Source organism: Sylvia atricapilla, chromosome Z, assembly GCF_009819655.1.
Source record: "Sylvia atricapilla isolate bSylAtr1 chromosome Z, bSylAtr1.pri, whole genome shotgun sequence".
Classification (NCBI taxonomy): Eukaryota; Metazoa; Chordata; class Aves; order Passeriformes; family Sylviidae; genus Sylvia; species Sylvia atricapilla.
Window position 1 is genome coordinate 70295097 of NC_089174.1, and position 18288 is coordinate 70313384.

General features: G+C 37.0%; 1 protein-coding gene across 1 annotated transcript in view; it reads left to right on the forward strand.

The window, feature by feature from the left end:
• The window catches only part of SLC1A3 (solute carrier family 1 member 3), a 61852-nt gene extending 46776 nt beyond the window's left edge, over window positions 1-15076 (forward strand). Inside the window, exons 5-9 of the mRNA XM_066340081.1 lie at window positions 5567-5862; window positions 7884-8117; window positions 10031-10225; window positions 11631-11765; window positions 12993-15076. Coding sequence (XP_066196178.1) covers window positions 5567-5862; window positions 7884-8117; window positions 10031-10225; window positions 11631-11765; window positions 12993-13197 — 1065 coding nt within the window. The 3' untranslated portion in view covers window positions 13198-15076. The remainder of the gene's footprint in view (window positions 1-5566; window positions 5863-7883; window positions 8118-10030; window positions 10226-11630; window positions 11766-12992) is intronic.
• Window positions 15077-18288: the final 3212 nt, after the last annotated feature.

Consider the following 18288-nt stretch of genomic DNA (forward strand, 5'->3'; position numbering starts at 1 on the left):
ATCTTAATTTAGGAGTTATTGGAACACTTCAGCAGTTTCCCAATACAGTTTAAAAATTATTTTGATAGTACTCTACTACAACAGAAAACTTGGCTTAACTAGCAAGTTCTAAACCTATGTTCTTAGTTAAAGATGTCCTGTAGATTATGTTAAGATTTAAGTGTTGTGTTTCTCATATGCTTTAAAGCTCAGGGGGGTTTGTAAAATCAATGAACGACAACAGGACATACTTAGTGAAAATTTTTACCGACTTTCAGCAGCAACTGAAAGTACCAGGATTTACTGAAATACCTGTTATACCATAACTTTTGAACTTGGTATCAAACCCTAAATTTTTACATAAAAGTTATTTTTTTGTAGCAGACTCATTAAAAAAAAGATCTTAGCTTACAAATATGTGCAATATTCTTGGTATTCAGATGATTTTGCACATCTGACCCCACAGTTCTCTTTTCAAAAGTTTCCATCCATTATTTCGCATGTTCTCAGATTTATGAAGAGGAATGATCCATCTGGTACAAATCTGTTTCTGTAACACCATGTTTGATGGTCCAAACACAGAACACAGTACTTTTCATAGCTGTCCACACTCAACCATGTAATACCAACCCATAGCCTTACACACCTGGAAATCATCACTGGAATATGCACTGCACGTTTAAATCACATCTCTGGATAGATCAGATGTGCACATTGTGTCTTACAGCACCCTGAGGCAGGTTTCTTTCCTGGTCTGTATTGGAAGCCACTGGAGGGTGTGAAATGAAATGGAGAGCATAAGTGGGAGAGACTTTTAGTGGAGTTTGCAACGCTTTTATGTGGTTGCTGCTGGGAGACGAAGAGTCCAGGAGGGAGACTGGAACTTCAGGACTTATCTAAGAAATATCTTCCTAAATTTTCTACTCTTCCTCTTTCAGTTGTTTGCTCCTTTGGATTCCCTCTCCTGTTTCTTCCCAACAAGAAGTGAGGCAAAGCTGCCTCCTCTTTCTTTTACTTCTCCTCATCCTCCTTTTTTGCACATTTTCTTTCCCAGATATTTCCCTTTTCCACTTCAATGACATGAATTTTTAAATATGATACAGAGTGGTTTGGTATGTTCAGGATCCTGGGACGCATTTTTCCGTGTCCCATATATCTACATTCAGTTTCATTAGGTGATTTCAAACCTTTGCTTAAAATGGGAGGGACTATGCTCCTCCAAATTCCCCTTGGAGTTTCAGAGACTTGAGAGGTATGGAGAGGTATGACAGACAATGAAGACTGAGACAAAGAACTCATTGAGTACCTCAGCTTTCTCAGGCTGATTGTTAAACAGTAGATTGTTAATCTAAATACCATCTTTTCTGATGGTGGGTCGTTTTTTATGACACATCACAACATTCACTATCCACAGATCATATGAGGCTTTTGTAATTTTTATAATAACAAAAGAATCTGAATAGATTGCAGGTAAATATTCCACACTTACCTAAAATTTGATTACTTTGTTCAGTATTTTCTCTATGCCTCTGCATTCACCCTCAGTTTAGTGATGTCTAAAGAAATCTTTGGGTTTATCTTTCAGCTCTGGACACTACCTCTTCACATCTCTTTCTTTGCTAAATTAGAAAATGCTTTCTAGCCTGGGGCTGATCAATAGTGAGCAGTCTGCTTGTTAAGCAGATACTGTTTCTCAGCTGTTGCTTAGCTGCTCTAGAGATCTACCAGAAGAAGCACAAGCAATCTTACAAAATCAGGAGAAACAGAATCAATTTAAAAATTCAGGGAGGGTCATTCTGGTGTGAATAGGTAGAATTTGATGCCAGCTGAAGCTTAAAGAATGGCACCTCATAACTGCATTTCTTTTGAGATGTTTTTAATTACATATTCTTTCATAAATTTGTTATTATCAAGGGAATTGTAAGTGTTAATCACACATCCAGAAATGACTACTAACTAATATATGGTGTATACTCCTCATGATAATTTGAGCTCATTAAGATACATTATGACTTGTGTCATCAAATCTTACATGGAAAATTTAGAATGCTTTCACACATGTCCATATGGAAAGCAAAGGAAAAAACAAGAAGATAGAATGTCTCTGTCTTCTTTTAATTTTTAGGGCTGCATTTAAGCAAACTTGTATCTTTTAAAATCATTATTGAGCAAATGCTGCATTATCATACAGACTTAGCCCAGACAGTACTAATGACACTATCTCAGTGCAAAATATGACCGTGAATTAGGAATTTTCAGAATATCATTGAAATTACCTTTTCTGCAAGTTAAACCACTGGGATGTGCTGCTGCCAGTTGCAATGTCGCTTTTTCAAATTCCTTCAACATATTCAAGTGAAGTGACTGGGTATCCTGTATCACTAATAAAACCAAAATAATAATCAAAGTGGAAACAACTGATTAATTGTATTATTCAATACAAAACCTATATTGTCTATTTCACAGTGAGCCTAGTTAATTAAAATACATTTTTCAGTTGTTCATCAGCACTATGTCTTATAAGAAAAGTCCAGAAATACATTATTTTTGCACTTTACTTGCAGATGTGATTGTTCATAGAAAGCTGAAATAGAAATTCAAATTAATACATTCAAATAACATTTATCTTGCTCCTCAATTGTTCTCTGTACATGAACTCAAGGAAAAAATATGAGTCTTTTGCATCTAAAATCTTATGGAACAAAAATACCTCTTCCTGGAGGTGTAACGAAATTATATCCCCCAAAATTATAGGACTTCAGTGATGTTGCCTAGCCCATCACATATTATCAGTGTATGGACCTCTATTCTCTCTTTTGAGACTCTTAAACCTACAATGAGTGGTTGTATTTTGCCTAATTTCTTCTATTTCTGAAAGTTACAAAGGAACAAGAATCAGCAGAACCACAATGTGAAATTAAACTGTCAGTTTGAGCTACATTAGAAACTGGTATTTTTGATTGCCACTCAGATAGAGATCTACTGAAAATAGGAATGTCCTAAAAGCTAAAAAAATTGGCTCAACACCAGGTACTCTGCAGAGCAGTAATGATCAACCCTGCTGTCAACTCATCTATTTCAAAACATTTTCTAATATCTTGACATTGGTCCTTCATCCAGTCACTTCCTATAAACAGTTGGCTTTTTTAGCATTTCACACACAGAAAATATGTTTTGTGGTTGTCAAGCAATCTTGTGTTTTGCCTTTAATGTCATTTGAAAAAGCAATAATAAGAATAAAACTCAACTGACACCCTACACTATTTTCCTCAGTAGACAGATCCCTTGTGTTTCCTGTGTTTGGTTTCCCTTGATTTCTTTTGCTTCACCAGGAAACTTCTCATGGCTTTTGATAGACAACTTTGGGCGTAAGACTGATCCACAGAAGGCCCTGGGATCTCCCAGGGCTCAGTTCAGCTATAATGAAAGAAAGAGTTCAAGTAAATACTCCAGTGGAAATAAAGTTGCTCTGGTTTCTGTTGCTTAGACTAACATTTTGAATTTCATTCTAAATAAGCTGTTTCTCCCCTGCTCAGGAGGGGGTTCCAGAAAGACTATTCTCCATAGTAATACTTCTGAATACTTAAGTCTGATGAGTAAGTCTGATGAGATAAGACCTACAACTCTGGGCCAGTCTTGTAGCTGAAATGGAAAAGGACTTTGCTGAGTGACTTCCTAAAATCCATATTATACCCCTAAGAGACTTAAGAATTAAAAGATGCTCCTGCTGTGACAGAATTCCAGAATTAGCATAAAATGAAGGCATATTCTTGTTAGCACCTAAAATTCTTCCTAACACAGATTCCTGAAGGTAAGAATCTTTGTGTGATTATGCTTTTTCCCGTATCGATCCCAACACCTTCTCAGTCCCCCACCATAATTTTGCAGCCTCATGGGCAACACTGAACTAATCTGACATGAGGGGGGCAATTCTCAGACAAATAAAGATCATGCTGCCTCTGATGGAAAAGTGGTTTATGACTTAGCTCCTGGCCTGTTACAACAGGCAGGCAGCCCACATCCAACTCTGTCCAACAGCTGTATCAGACTTTTCACCCAGTCAGGTGGGAATGAGAGAAGAACCAAGAACTCTGTTACTTAAAGAGACAACCCCATCCCTTCTTCCCTGGTTATGTAGTTCCAGTCTCTGTGTTCTTTCCTCTCTGACATTTCCACAGTCAGTGAGAGCTGATTCACTCCCTCAGGCTTCACTCGAAAAATGGTAACATTTTTTTGCTTGGTGTGAAATTTCTACTTTAGAAAGTAGAATTGTCTCACTAAGAGATCAAACAAGAATTACCACAGGTTAGATGTGAGTGGGTGAGGCATTGGAGTTGGGTTTTTCCATGTCAGCCAATGGCTCATACAGCTCTCAGCTGAGTTCTGTACAGCCCAAATTTTAAAATATTTTAGCAAATTTTATTCAAAGCTCAAAAGAATATCTGACCTTCATGAATCTTGGTTCTGCTACATATTATTTGGAAACCTTCCATAAATGTCCAAGCAGGTTTTATCTGACATTCTGAGAGACATAAAGCCTTTAGAGGGATACCTCAAATACGTGTGTGCATAAGGCTATTCACGTGCAGAAAGTAGCATTGACTCAGGCTAGTTTTGAAAGATGACCATGATCATGTTTCCTATCTTGGTTATAATTGCTTTGTTTCACCCAAGTACTTCTGAAGCCTTCAATAGGTCTCTAGATATCAGTAAGGATACTAAAATCTTTCCTGGTAGCTCAAAAAGAATAAAAATCCAAAGCTGCTGAATAACCTTGAAAGCAGCATTATTCCTCTTTAAAGGACTAATTAGCATCCTGAGGTACGTGAGAAACATTATACTACAGATATTTATTATGCTTTGTGTAAAACAGAATTTAACCAGAGCTGTAGGGCTTTTGTACCCAGATTGAAATATTCAGGGTGTAAATTTCTGTTCAGAAAAACATTAGGGGGTGAAATACTACTTTTCAAAGCAGATAAGGCAGACATTTAGGATCATATTGAGATTTAGAAATTTATTTGTTTGTTCCATAAAGGACCCATCTAAAGTATAACCCTTTCCTAAATTAAGAAATGTGGTGACTTGAACTGCAGAGTAAACTAATGGCTTTGCCATAACAAAAATAAATAGAGGTATGTTATATTAAAGTTAGCTTAGTCTTACATTTTTAATACAAAAAGATGAAGAAATAAAGAAAATCCAGAGCACAAGAAAATATTCTCACTATCCAAAAGGGGACTATAAATGTTTGGAATTTTGTAGCAATTTATCTAAAACACAAACTAAGAATCAATAGTTCTGTTACAGAATAGAGGAGCATGACAAATCTGCATCTTTGATATCAGCCTATTTATGAGAAAAGGATTTTTAGAAGCTAAAGCTGAAGATTTAATTTTTGAAGTTAATATGGATTTTTGTTGTTTTCAGGAAAACCAAGTTTTCATCATAGTACATTTATACCTAGAAATATTAAGCAAAAATTGAAATGTCCTACAATATTGAATAATAATTTAATTTGTGATTTTAACCTTCATTTGTTATGATTCACCGAATTTCTATCTTTCTTTTATTGTCATTTTAACAGTTCAAAACCAACTATGAAAAGAGAAAGTTTAAAGTAGCTATTCCATCCAATGACACATCCACGTTGACTTCCATAATAAGCAATGTGTCAGAAGCAATGGAAGCTCTCAGCCGAATGAAGGAGGAAATAGTTCCTGTTCCAGGTTCTGTGAATGGAGTGAATGCCCTTGGCTTGGTGGTGTTCTCAATAAGCTTTGGCCTGGTGATTGGGAGTATGAGAGAGCAAGGTCAGGCATTGAAAGACTTCTTTGATAGCCTTAATGAGGCTATCATGAGATTGGTAGCTCTAATCATGTGGTAAGTGCCTCTTTGATAAATTCCTTTTTAAGCTACTAACAATATATTTTCATCAGTCAGGCACCAAGTAGAAAGAATCTATTTAGCAGAAAATCAGACAATAAGATTGCATCTACCTTGGGACTTTTTTAAGGAGTGAACTCTAGAGCTGTAGCTCTCTGTGACAATAATCTGCCCAAACATACCAATTCCTTCAGTGCGTTTCACTTTTGACATGCGGGAAAAAAAGGGTTTATGGCAAAAGTTGCTACCCTTATACAGAGCCATTCTATATCTTCATAAAGATAGCAATCCCAGCAGTAAGCTATTGAAGTTTCCTTACATCCTAATCTGAATTCATTAAAGGAAACCGACAAACCTCTCCCATACTCTTATTTCTACACAGCAAGACCTTGTTATCATAATTTTCCAACACAACTGATTCCTGTAGTTCTTGCATTGTAGCTGCACTGCTCACACATACACATAACTTTCCTGCTTTCTTTGCTGTGTTCATTAGGTAAATAAAATAAATACCTTTTCCTTCAAGGTATGAAATCTTTTCAAAAATTAAGACTCATTATTCTCGAGGTAGAAGGTTAACTGTGAAATGAAATCTTTACTAAAGGAAAAAAACAAATCAACTCCAAGAGTCTCTCCACGAGCACACATATATACTACCATACTAGATACGAAACCAAAAATAAGTATATTTTCTCCGATAATTAAAACCTTTTCTTCTTCACAAAAAACTTAAAATGTTAAAGCAGAGGATTCAGATCCACGTGCATATGGACTTGGTGTAAAGGCCAGTTGAGATAGGGTGGATAGATTCTGTTCTGTGGTATCTTACTGTGAGAAGACAAGTGGACATTTATAGGAGTAGGGCTGTACGTAAAGTACTGCTGCAGCAGAATTATGTTCGAGTTTTATGTTCAGCGCCAGCTCTTTCTTCACCTCTAGCTGATAGGCAAAAGCAGTTCATCCCACCTGTGCTGCTGTTCCACAGCACAGCCAACCTTTGTCACATAGATTTCTTCATGCTGATGAATGTATCATCCAGTGCCCCACTGGATGAAATGTAACATAAGCAGAAGTGATGCTGGGAAAACAGAACAGATCTTCCCAAAAACACTGGAGTGAATATAAAAGCAAATCTTTGCTTGAAACCTTTCAGGTACACCATATGACAAAAATCACATGTGGTATATTAATTCTACAATTTTTACATGGTTAGTCTATTATTATACTTACCATATACTGTCATATCATATCATATGCCTAAAAGGTTAGGTAGTTGGGTAATAATTCCTGGGGTCCTTCCCCACTGGAAACAGTCCAGAGGTTTCTTTTGCCCCACTTATGATATGTCTGTTCCAGATTCTGACTGGAAAACAACATCCTTGTAGCTGGTACTCTTCTTGAAATGAAACTAAGCAATATTTAGGATTGCATTTATAAGGTTAGCTTATTGTTCCTAAACGTAGGGAAGAAAGATAGGAGAAACACTAGCAGCTGTAGTCAAAGCTACAAATATGTGAAAAATATAAAAAGGTAAAAATCTTAGGCATCAAAAGCAGCTTGAAATCTTCAGAAATTATCAGACTTCTGTGTGAGTTCCTTCCCCAACAATGTGGGAAACAGCACTGGAATAGATCTGAGTGCTTGGCACAGGGTACACATATGTGAGTTTAGCCTTCATTCACACAGGCAGAATTATAACAGGATTGGCTAAACTAGCTTTTCAATTACACTTGAAGTCCAAGGAGAATTAATTTCCCTACCTGTCCAAAAGGCATGCTATAAATCTTGAAATCCTTACCAGATGTTGAATCCACTGATTCCCATCAAAAATGTTCACTGCTGTGGTTCAATCCAGTTTGAATTGTTAAAAGTTGAAGAGTTAAATTTTTGAACTGCCCCTGAACAGGAGTATCCTAAGAGTGAAATTGTGCATTTATGCATATAAACACAAACAGGATGGACGGCGGACTGAATCTTTACTTTGTTTTGGTAATACTGTTTTGATTTCTTATTTGCAGGTATGCTCCACTTGGTATTCTCTTCTTGATTGCTGGGAAAATTGTTGAGATGGAAGATATGGGTGTAATTGGTGGTCAGCTTGCCATGTACACTGTAACAGTTATCATCGGTTTGCTAATTCATGCTGTCATTGTCCTACCTCTTCTCTATTTTGTGATCACTCGTAAGAACCCATGGGTATTTATTGGAGGCTTAATCCAGGCATTAGTCACAGCTTTGGGAACATCTTCCAGGTATAACACAATATTTTAAAGCCATATTTTTTTTAATATTACTGGTTTAAGAACCAATTTTGCCTGATGTTTGGTGAACTCTGTATTCACTTGGGCAGAGAACTTGAGAGCAATTCTGCTACTCTCCAATACTGACTTGAACTTTATTTTCTATAAGAAACCCTGAACCGAAAGGAAATTAATCTGTTTGGTGATGCAGACGGTATGGCCAGAACCCTTGTTGGTTTGTTTAGTCGCGGTGTTTGCTATTCCAAGTAGTTTGTAATGGTTTACTAGGAAAGGATAGAGCTGGCAAAGAATACGCATGGCAAAATGGAGCAGCGAACAGAAAAATCATGAGGGGATTCCTGTTGGCAGCTGATATTTTGTGCCCAAAATCCTGACAGCCAATTATGGATACAGAACCTACAACAGAAATGACAGTTTTGCTCTTTGCAGGTGGTCATAGTTATGTCATGTGAATTAAAAAATTGTCTGCATGCACGACAGAAGGAAACATTACTATGAAGTGTACCTTTCTATGCCATTTGACCATTCATGAAACCACTGCCATTTTAATAGATTTTTAAAATGTGCCCTAAAGACAGGAGGTTTCAGTCAGGTATTCTGTGATGCTAAATTCGAGCCCTTGGTATTTGAGATTATTTTGAAGCAAAAACCTAGGCTGTTGCAAGACAGCATAATGTATTGCAAGTGCATTTAAAAACCATTTAAAATTCAACTGTATGATGACTGTTAGCAAAGATACTTTTCCAGCACAAACTTCTACAAGTTCCTTTTTATTTGTAGTCAGAATTTTATCAATATTGATACAGTCGTCAAAGACTAAAAAATCTGTTAAGTATTTAGCAATGAAGGTTTCAATTAACTTGAACTGCTGTGTATTGGAAAACCTCTTTACTTTGGTGTGACCAGTTATAGAGATACAAGCGTGGCTTGGACAGAGTTAACTTTCTTCCTAGCAGCTCATATAGTGCCATGTTTTAGATTTTTGGCCAAAACAGTAGTGATCACATGCTGACATTTAGCTGTAGCTAAGTATTTGCACAGCATCAAGACCTTCTCTGACCCTCACTCTGCCCCCACAGTAAGCTGAGGGGTTCACAGTGGGTTGGGACGTCACACAGCCTGGTAAATGTAAGTAAAGAGATTTTCCATGCCACATACAGCATGCATGGCAGTGGAAGGAGAAGAAGAATTTTAGGAAGGCTGGCCACATTTTACTCCAGAACTTGCTGGCCACTGCTCCATCTGTGGGAGAGATGCCTAAGCATCACTTGTATTGTTTCTTCTGCTCTTCTTCCAAACTTCTCACACACTCATTAAACATTTTTATTCTCCATTTTCATGTTCTCTACTGTTCCTTTGGGTTTTGTCTGTCCCATCAGGATGTGGAGGCAAGTGAATGGCTGTGTGGCACTTAGCTGCCTACTGGTATTAGCACACAGGTGGGAAAATAATGCAATCATCAATCAAAATTACTTTTGCTGGAGACCCCACAAACAATAAGAGAAAACAAGCTTTTTACTGAAGGTTTGAATAGTCCAATTGGTATACCTTCAAGAAAACAGTGCTTAGAGGTGATTCAATTACAGCTCCATGACTTAATACTGGGAAGCTGGAATTATGAATATATTCCTGCACCTGGCAGAAGAACCTTGTGACTAAACACTGAACTTAGACACCTTCAGACCAGGGATTGCATAGACAATGGCAGTAATTAACAGCTGGAAAATGTTTACAAGAGCATTAGGAGAAACCTCACCATTAGAAATGCTTAAATTCAGCATGTGAATTAAAAAAATCTACTTGGGTGGATCACATAAAAACTAAGACAGAACCATCTCTCGTGTCATTTCTTTCCTTCATTGTAGAATTTATATCATATATTTTCTTTTTTCTTTGTGTTTCAGTTCTGCAACACTACCTGTTACATTTAAGTGCCTAGAAGAAATAAATGGAGTGGACAAACGAGTTACAAGATTTGTACTCCCAGTTGGTGCTACAATTAATATGGATGGAACTGCTTTATATGAGGCTTTGGCTGCAATTTTCATTGCACAGGTCAACAATTTTGATCTGAACTTTGGACAGATTATCACAATCAGGTATGGAAACCACTGTCACTGACATTTAATAAAACCACCTTTGTGATGACCCCTTCCTGGTTTGAGTGGGATTAAAGAAAAGCACCTAGAGCTAAAAGCAAGAACTGCTACAGCATCAGATTATCTGTAATTTACATCTTCTTCACAAGAAGGACTCCCAGCACGTATTCTCATTTGGATAAACTTTTAACAAAACTGTAACATAACACACCCATTACAGCACCTAGTAAAGACAACAAGGACAAGATTTAATTAATTGAAAATTTTTCGGTTTTTTAAGAATTCATGCAGCTGTTTGGACCTACACACCTATAATACCAGGTAGTTTATAAAGCATGTACAAAGCCGAAGCATAAAGTCATCACAATGTTATTGCTAGAAGAGGTAGTGTTTTCCTGGTTTCAGGAGACAATCAGGGCTAGCTGTGTAAAGAACAGTAATACAATTTTATTACGTCAGCTGACAGAAGTGGTGAACACAGGTCATATTTTCAAGCACAGAGCCCTTCTTGTTTGAAATACAACAGCAAACAACCCACTAATTAACATTCAACTATAACTGATCTGCTTTAATTTCATTATGTTTACCACAATTTAAGGAAAAAGGGTGATGGGTACTTGTGCAGAAGAAAGGAGTGCCAGCAAGGGGATAGGTGGGCATTTTGGGACAAAGACACATATCTATCACACAGAAACACTGAAAGTTCAGATATAGTGCTCCATAAAACCCACCAGTTTATTTCCATATTCATGAACCTAAGGCAAAACTGGCTTCACCCTCCAAGGCACTTGTTTCACATTCATTAATACTAGAGCTGCTTCCTGGGAAATCACCTGAGAAAACAAATTCTCCCTAAACCAGGTGTGAATAAGCATATTTCTACAAATTCGCTAGATGGTGTGACTCAGGGCTTCTGGCAACTTTCTGTTTTCTGATGGCAGAACACCAACTGCTGGAGGACAGAGAGTTCACCTGGCATGAAGTTATAGTGAGATGGACAGAGAGCAAAAGTTCTTGTGTTAGATCTGCCAGGACAGAACTACGTCCTCAGCTTTTCTTTTAACATGTTTGAGCTTGTGGAAAGAGTATTTTCAAAGGGTGGGGACATGTAGCTATAATGTTTTTTTCTGGCCTTTGGCATCTAGTAGGGAATTTATCACCTAATAAAATCATGTTTCAAGGTTTCTGGATAGAGGTTTAGTGAAACACTTTGGATCAAGGGTCATAGTCCCTTGCAGCTATAGGGTGTTCAGATAAGGGACTAGGTTCATCTTTTCATTTTCTACTGAGCAAATGCCTTCTTGCTTTATATTTGGTTTTGAAGTTTGACAAATGATAAGGAGAGTTTTTATATATAGTTTAGTTACAGAAGTCGATTAATTGCCCTTACCATCTCTTTGCACAGCATCACTGCTACAGCTGCCAGTATTGGGGCTGCAGGAATTCCTCAAGCTGGACTGGTCACCATGGTCATTGTGCTCACATCAGTAGGTTTGCCTACAGATGATATCACTCTTATCATTGCAGTGGACTGGTTCTTGTAAGTATTTTTATGGAGTTGTTAAAGGCTTAGACCATATTTAGCGGTGAAATAACCAGGGACATTGCAGCTATACTACAATGTCTTGCTCTGGAAGGCAGTTGGAAATAAGTGTTAAAAAGAATCACTATTTCTTGCTAGTGAAGTATTTTATAAGAGCAGATGGTGAGTGGTGTTGTTTAATTATGGTTTCTTTTGCACGCAAAGTTAACATAGAAACCTGAATTGTTAAGATACTAAGAAAACTTTCTGATACACTGTAATCAAATAAGCAAATAATTGCTTTAGTCCTTTATTTTTTGCAGGATGACAATGTCAATCAGACTCAGAACTGGATTAGGTCAAATCAATTCATTGCAGCCTTGCTGACTACCTAATCTAGGAAAGGTTCATCTGTCTACCTCATGATAAACAAAACAAAACAAAAAATAACTGTGTAACTGCCACCACAAAGTATTGCCCCTCCATTTTTCTATTCATCTATCTGTAGAAGATGAGAGATACCTTTGTGTATAAATACACATTCCCCTAGGTCCACAAAAGAAATGAAAGGAAGATTTTTTTTTCCCAACCTCTATTTCATCTAACACCTATTATTTAGCTTTTCTGAGGGCTTTTACCCTTCAGTCTTATCAAGAGATCTCTGGAAGAAGTTGCCTGTGTTGTTATCAGAACATAACGTCTTCAAATGATTATCTAACCATCTGATGTAGGTGGATGCTTACCTACTGACACTGCCAGTCACTCCTTGTCAGGCTGCCTCCTGATCTGCTGGGCAGAGCCCTCTGAGAGGATGAATATCCATAGTTTAATTTGGGTCATTCCTGCACAGTTCCACCCTAAATTACACATCATGTCTTATGGTCAGGAGACAAACAAACCTAACAAGGTAAATTCTTGCTGGCTTACACCTTACCTGGTTCAGAGGATATAAACCTAAACTCTTGATACCCAAGAGTACCAAAATGCCTGCAAGAAGCCGTATGCTCCCTTTGCCATCCTCATCACATGACCATTTCCTGGTGTGAAATTGCTAACACATTTTGTGGCTCTATAATCCACTATATTTGTTAATTTCTTTAAAAGAAATTATGATATTAACAGTTCAGATAAGCAAATACATATAAAAGAGGTGACTCATCCAGTAGCTATTGAGGGCCATTTTAGCAGCTAGTCTGCTTGCTTCCCTGAGAAAGGGATGAAAGTAACTCACTACTTTTTCCCTAGGGATCGTCTCCGTACCACTACCAATGTCTTGGGAGACTCCATTGGGGCAGGAATTGTTGAACATTTATCACGGCATGAGCTGAAGAACAGGGATGCTGAGATGGGCAATTCTGTGATAGAGGAGAACGAAATGAAGAAACCATACCAACTAATCTCACAAGAAAATGAGAATGAGAAACCAATAGATAGTGAAACCAAGATGTAGGCTACAGAAAGCATGAGTTCAACACTACAAGTGTGGGAAAACACACACTTTTTCTGGCAATTTATATCTTGAACTCACCAATTTCATCTATTCCTTGATTTCTCCCTTTATGTTCGCACTGGAAAGAATTAATGAAAATATATTCCAAACTAGCAGTGATCATGGTATATGTTGGCTTCCCACTTAAAAAAAAAATTAACAGGCAACAACACTGGTCCTGCTAGACATATGCTAACTGGGGATAAAAAAAGAGATTGTGTATATGTTACTCAGTCCTGTGAATCTTTTTTTTTTTTTTTTTTTTTTTTTTTTTTTTTTTTTTTTTTTTATGAACTGGAAAGTAAAAACAGATAACAGAGCCTGAAAATGGTTTTATTTTTTTAAATACCTGTTGCAAAATTCCTAACATCTATAAAGACACAATCAACACTTCTAACTTGATAACTGCATCCAGCTAAGTAAATTAACAGGACTTTTGTTATTTTATCTGGATTTTTTTTCTGTAGTGTTATATTATTGTTCAAATACTAGCAGGACAATAAAAAGTAGGAGATTAATTGAGGGGATAAAAAGGGGGAAGATATACAAATAAAGAAAAGAAAATACCCCCAAATCAGCACTTTTACCAGCTGAGATGAAATATTTCTGGGAGAGTTATTTTATCTAGACAGTTTTTCGAATTAGATTCAGCTGATCTTTATAAAAATTTAGCCTAGTTGGCTCCCACTGACTTGCAAACATTTACATATGCATGGATGTACTTCCAATCTGGATTTCCTTAATTTCAACATCACAACCCAGTTTAAAAAATCCGTATGTGTGTTTGTAGGAGCAAGACCCTGGTCTGGGACAAAAAATGTGTCTTCATCTGTATTTGGATAAAAAAATTTGCACCCTCTGGATGCACTAATGAGCTGTTTAATAATCAATTATGAGAAGGCAATGCCAGCCTTCTACAGAAGGTGCAGAGGGTGAGATGTTCAGATCCTAAATGGGTTGCATTCTGAATCTGAATCCCTGAGACCAGCAGAGGTTTTCAGATTGGAAACCTCCCAAATTCTCGACCCACTGAAAAATTATAGATGTATGAACTGGATTTACATTTTGCCATTCAGTGAAGGCTCCCTATCTTAATGTGAAATTTTTAATTCTTGGAGAGTTTACCAGTAGCACCTGAAAAAGAAGATAAGGGTGTTTAGAAAATAAAATAAATGGGTGCTTCTTTATTTTTATAAGGAAAAGATATGCAAATTGAAAAATTATAAATACTATAATATATGTTGAAATTTTAATTAGAAAGGATTTTAAAATGAAATATTGAAGGTAATTTTCAGGGAATAGACAAGGAAAGAATAAAAAAAGGAAAGCAATGAACTTGTAATACAGTGGGGTTTTTTGTTCAAGATTATTCCCTGTAGAAGCCCTTTTCTAGAAATTCAAATTATGTACTTTTTCCTTTTTGCCTTGTATTGTTAGAGAGGTTAAACAAGAAAGTTTTATAATGCAGATGAAGTTGAAAGAAAGAAAAAATATTAATGGACAGGCACAATAGTGTCCAATGATCTGATCTGTTATATTAAAATATTTAGTTTTCTTCTTTATTCCTCCCATTGCGAAAATAATTCTGATGAGAGAAAGGAAGGATCCCTTTGCATTGTCCCAGCTGCCATTCAAAAAATATTCAATATGCTGCATCTGTCACTTAAAGTCCATTAATACAGTACCAAGTAACTGTAGTGAAAATGTCAGCATGCTGGTCAAACATAAATCTTTTCCCGGGCAAGATTGGAGTTTTGGGACTGAAATTCCTGTCAATCTTCTCCAATTGAGTAATTCAGAAAATATGAGCAAGAACTCTCAAGGGAATGAACCAAGAAAGCTCTAAATGAATCTCTAAATGACTGACTGAAAGAAAAAATGGGTTGTTTCCTAATTTTGGGGGGTTTTTGTTGGATTTTTTTTGGTCATTTTTTTTTCCTAACAGAATGCAAATATAGGCTGCAGACAGGCATTTTCTGATACATAATTAGAGATGTTTTTATATAGATACTGTATTCAGAATGTGTGTATAAACATTAACTGTAGAATTTATGGCATAACATTTAAAATTTTTGTTAAGACTTTGTTTGGAAATACATTGCAAAGACAATGTAAAAGGCTGTCTTTCTATGACATCAGCTGAGAAAAATGAATTGTGTCACAAAGAATGTGATCTTTTTTATACTAACTTTGTTTCTTATGGAAATCAGGTATTATAGAAAGATTCCCTTCCCCATCCCTCACTGGTTCTGCATTGGTATGCACCCAGAGTGGATTGAGAAACATTACTTTGTACTTTGTAGATGTATTTTCAATAAAAATAGTTTTACATTACTGCTCTTATTGTGATTTAGATTTCTTTCAAAGGCTCTGTAATACAAGCTTAGCTCGAACTCAGAGGAATTCATAGTATGGGGTTTCAGGAATTACAGGCCATTTTGTACAGCAGGGCTTTGAACAGGGCTTCCTCACTACAAATACTTGCTTAGTTTCATGATCAAAAATAAAGAAGTAAAGGCTGGGAGGCAGGAACATTAAAAATTAAAGGAACAACTGTTCACTCCACCAAAGTTCGTTCAAATTCAACTGTTTATGGTGCTGGGTTCATTTGGCAAAAACTTCAGCTAGCAGTTATCATCTAATGAAAGTCAGTATCTCATCAGAAGTACTGGAAAGGTATAAAAGATACAAGCTGAATCACCTGTATCTGGGAAGTTGTGTTGTTTGGAGCAAATGGAGACAGCAGAAAGAAGCCCTGCCTTCCTGAACATACATCAGCAAAACACCAAACAATGACCTCTGTGAATATGTCTGTGCTGTTTTAAACAAATTTTGTGAAAAAAATCAGAGACTAGAAAAGTTCAGAGAAGGCGTGGTGTTACAGAGTATAACTTTTCACAATTTTATTTTTAGTTACGTGCATGTCCATTCATCCAATCCAGGTAAGTATCTTTGTGTCTCTGGACCTACTATCATGATGGGAAGAGGGTAAAGAAAGAGGGCTAGTGTATCTCAGAATCATTTTGGTTGGAAAATATCTCCAAGATCATTGAGTCCAGCCTTTGACTGATCAACATTTTGTCAACTAGACCACAGCACTGAGTGCTATGTCCATCCTTTTCCTGAACACCTCCAGGGGTGGTGGCTCCAACATCTCTCTGGGCAACATGTTCCAATATCTGACAACCCGTTCTGTGAAGAAATTCTTCCTGATGTCCAAGCTGAACCTCCCCTGGCTCAGCTTGAGGCCATTTCCTCTCACCCTGTCACTTGTCACTTGGGAGGAGAGACCAAACTCTGTCTGGCTACACCCACCTTTCAGGGAGTTGTAGAGTGATAAGATTCCGCTTGAGCCTCCTCTTCTCTGAACAAACACTCCCAGCTCCCTCAGACACTCTTTACCTCTCTAGACCCTTCCCCAGCTCCACGGCCCTTCTCTGGGCATGCTCCAGCATCTCATTTGGACATATTAGTGGCACAGTGGCCTTGCTTACTCTTCTGTGCCCTCACGCAGAAGTGAGATCTCTGGTATTCCATAATTTTTCAGCAGTATTTTCATTTAGAAATTGGGGAACAAAACAGCAGTGCCATTCTTAGGAAAGAATTTGTCTCTCTGTAACAGTGTGTGGCCAGTAAAAAAAAAGTGATTATGCATGTGGAAAATCAACTACTGGCACGGGAGAGTATTTCTTCTGAAGGACTGGATTCACACAAATGACATTTGTGTTCCAATGCAGGCACAACTGACAAGAACTTTAAGGCATTTTTTCCAACTAACCCTTGCTTGTTTTAATAATGTAACAAAAGAAATGGTACAGAAGGGTGTATCTTGCTTCTCATGTGATCAAGAGTGTCCTAGCTGTGATAATTGTGTGTGATGAACTTGGTTCTGGTAAGATCAGCCATTTCCCAGCAAAAGAAAAAAGATTCCGAACTTAAATAAGAGATCACTACCTGTCTGGATTTCCCCCTTTCTAGAGAGATCAGTTATCCTGGAAGCACAGATACGATGGAATATTTTTACACCTCCATGAAAAACTTAAAACTCTGACTTGCAGCATCAGTGAGGCAACGAGATTTCTACGGAAAACAGAGAGCAGCTGTCAGGTGATATAATCTTCATGATGAGTACTTTCCTTTGGCCCTTCCCCCATGAAGCTCCTCAGATGTCTCTGAGATACACAGACCCATCTAAAATTCCAAAATTTTAAGACAGGAGTACCCACCCAGGATACTAACTTTGGTTAGTATCTCTAACCAAAGTTTCTCTTGAACATGCCTCATTACACAACCAGGGCTGCACAAATAATTGATTTTTCACTTCAGTGATAGAACTGAAAAACTTCAGAGAATGATTCTTCCAAGACATCATTGAAACAATTTCTTGTTGCTTTGAAACATAATCCTATCTCACTTTTAGATTGCGTTTACTCTATTCAGACTTAAAATGAACTCGGCTGTAAAATGAGCTGAACTTGGAAATAAAACATTGGATCATTTTGCTAGGAAAATGCCAAAATTAAATGTTTCAACTTTTCTATAATATCTCCTCATTTTTAAGCCAATTGTATTTATAGAAGTTGGCATAGCTTCACAAGTATTTGCCTCAAAAACCGCATTTTCAGCAGTATATTTTTATATTCTTGCTTTTTCTTTGTTCTTTACAACTTCCTTTCTCCAGACATTGCACATTTTTGGGGGTTTTCTGATTATTTAATTAATTCTTCATTGTAGTATTAGCTTTTTTAAGCTTTGATACTTGATAAAAATGCTTTAAAATTAATTATCTTCTGATATTTGTCCACTATTGTTACTATTACTCTTGCTCCTAAACTTGTGCTCATTTTCTACATAATTTCTGTTTCAAAACCTGAATCAAGTTTCCCATTTTGTGCAGTACCATATTCCTTTTTCCATCTGTCCCACTTTCTCTCATAGCTTTACTCCTCATTTTTACAGCTTCTCCTTCAAGAGCTCCCCTACAACAGGTCTTCAGGTCCCAGGAATATTCTCGGTATTCAGCATGACTCAGTCTTTCTGAGTTTTGGTTCC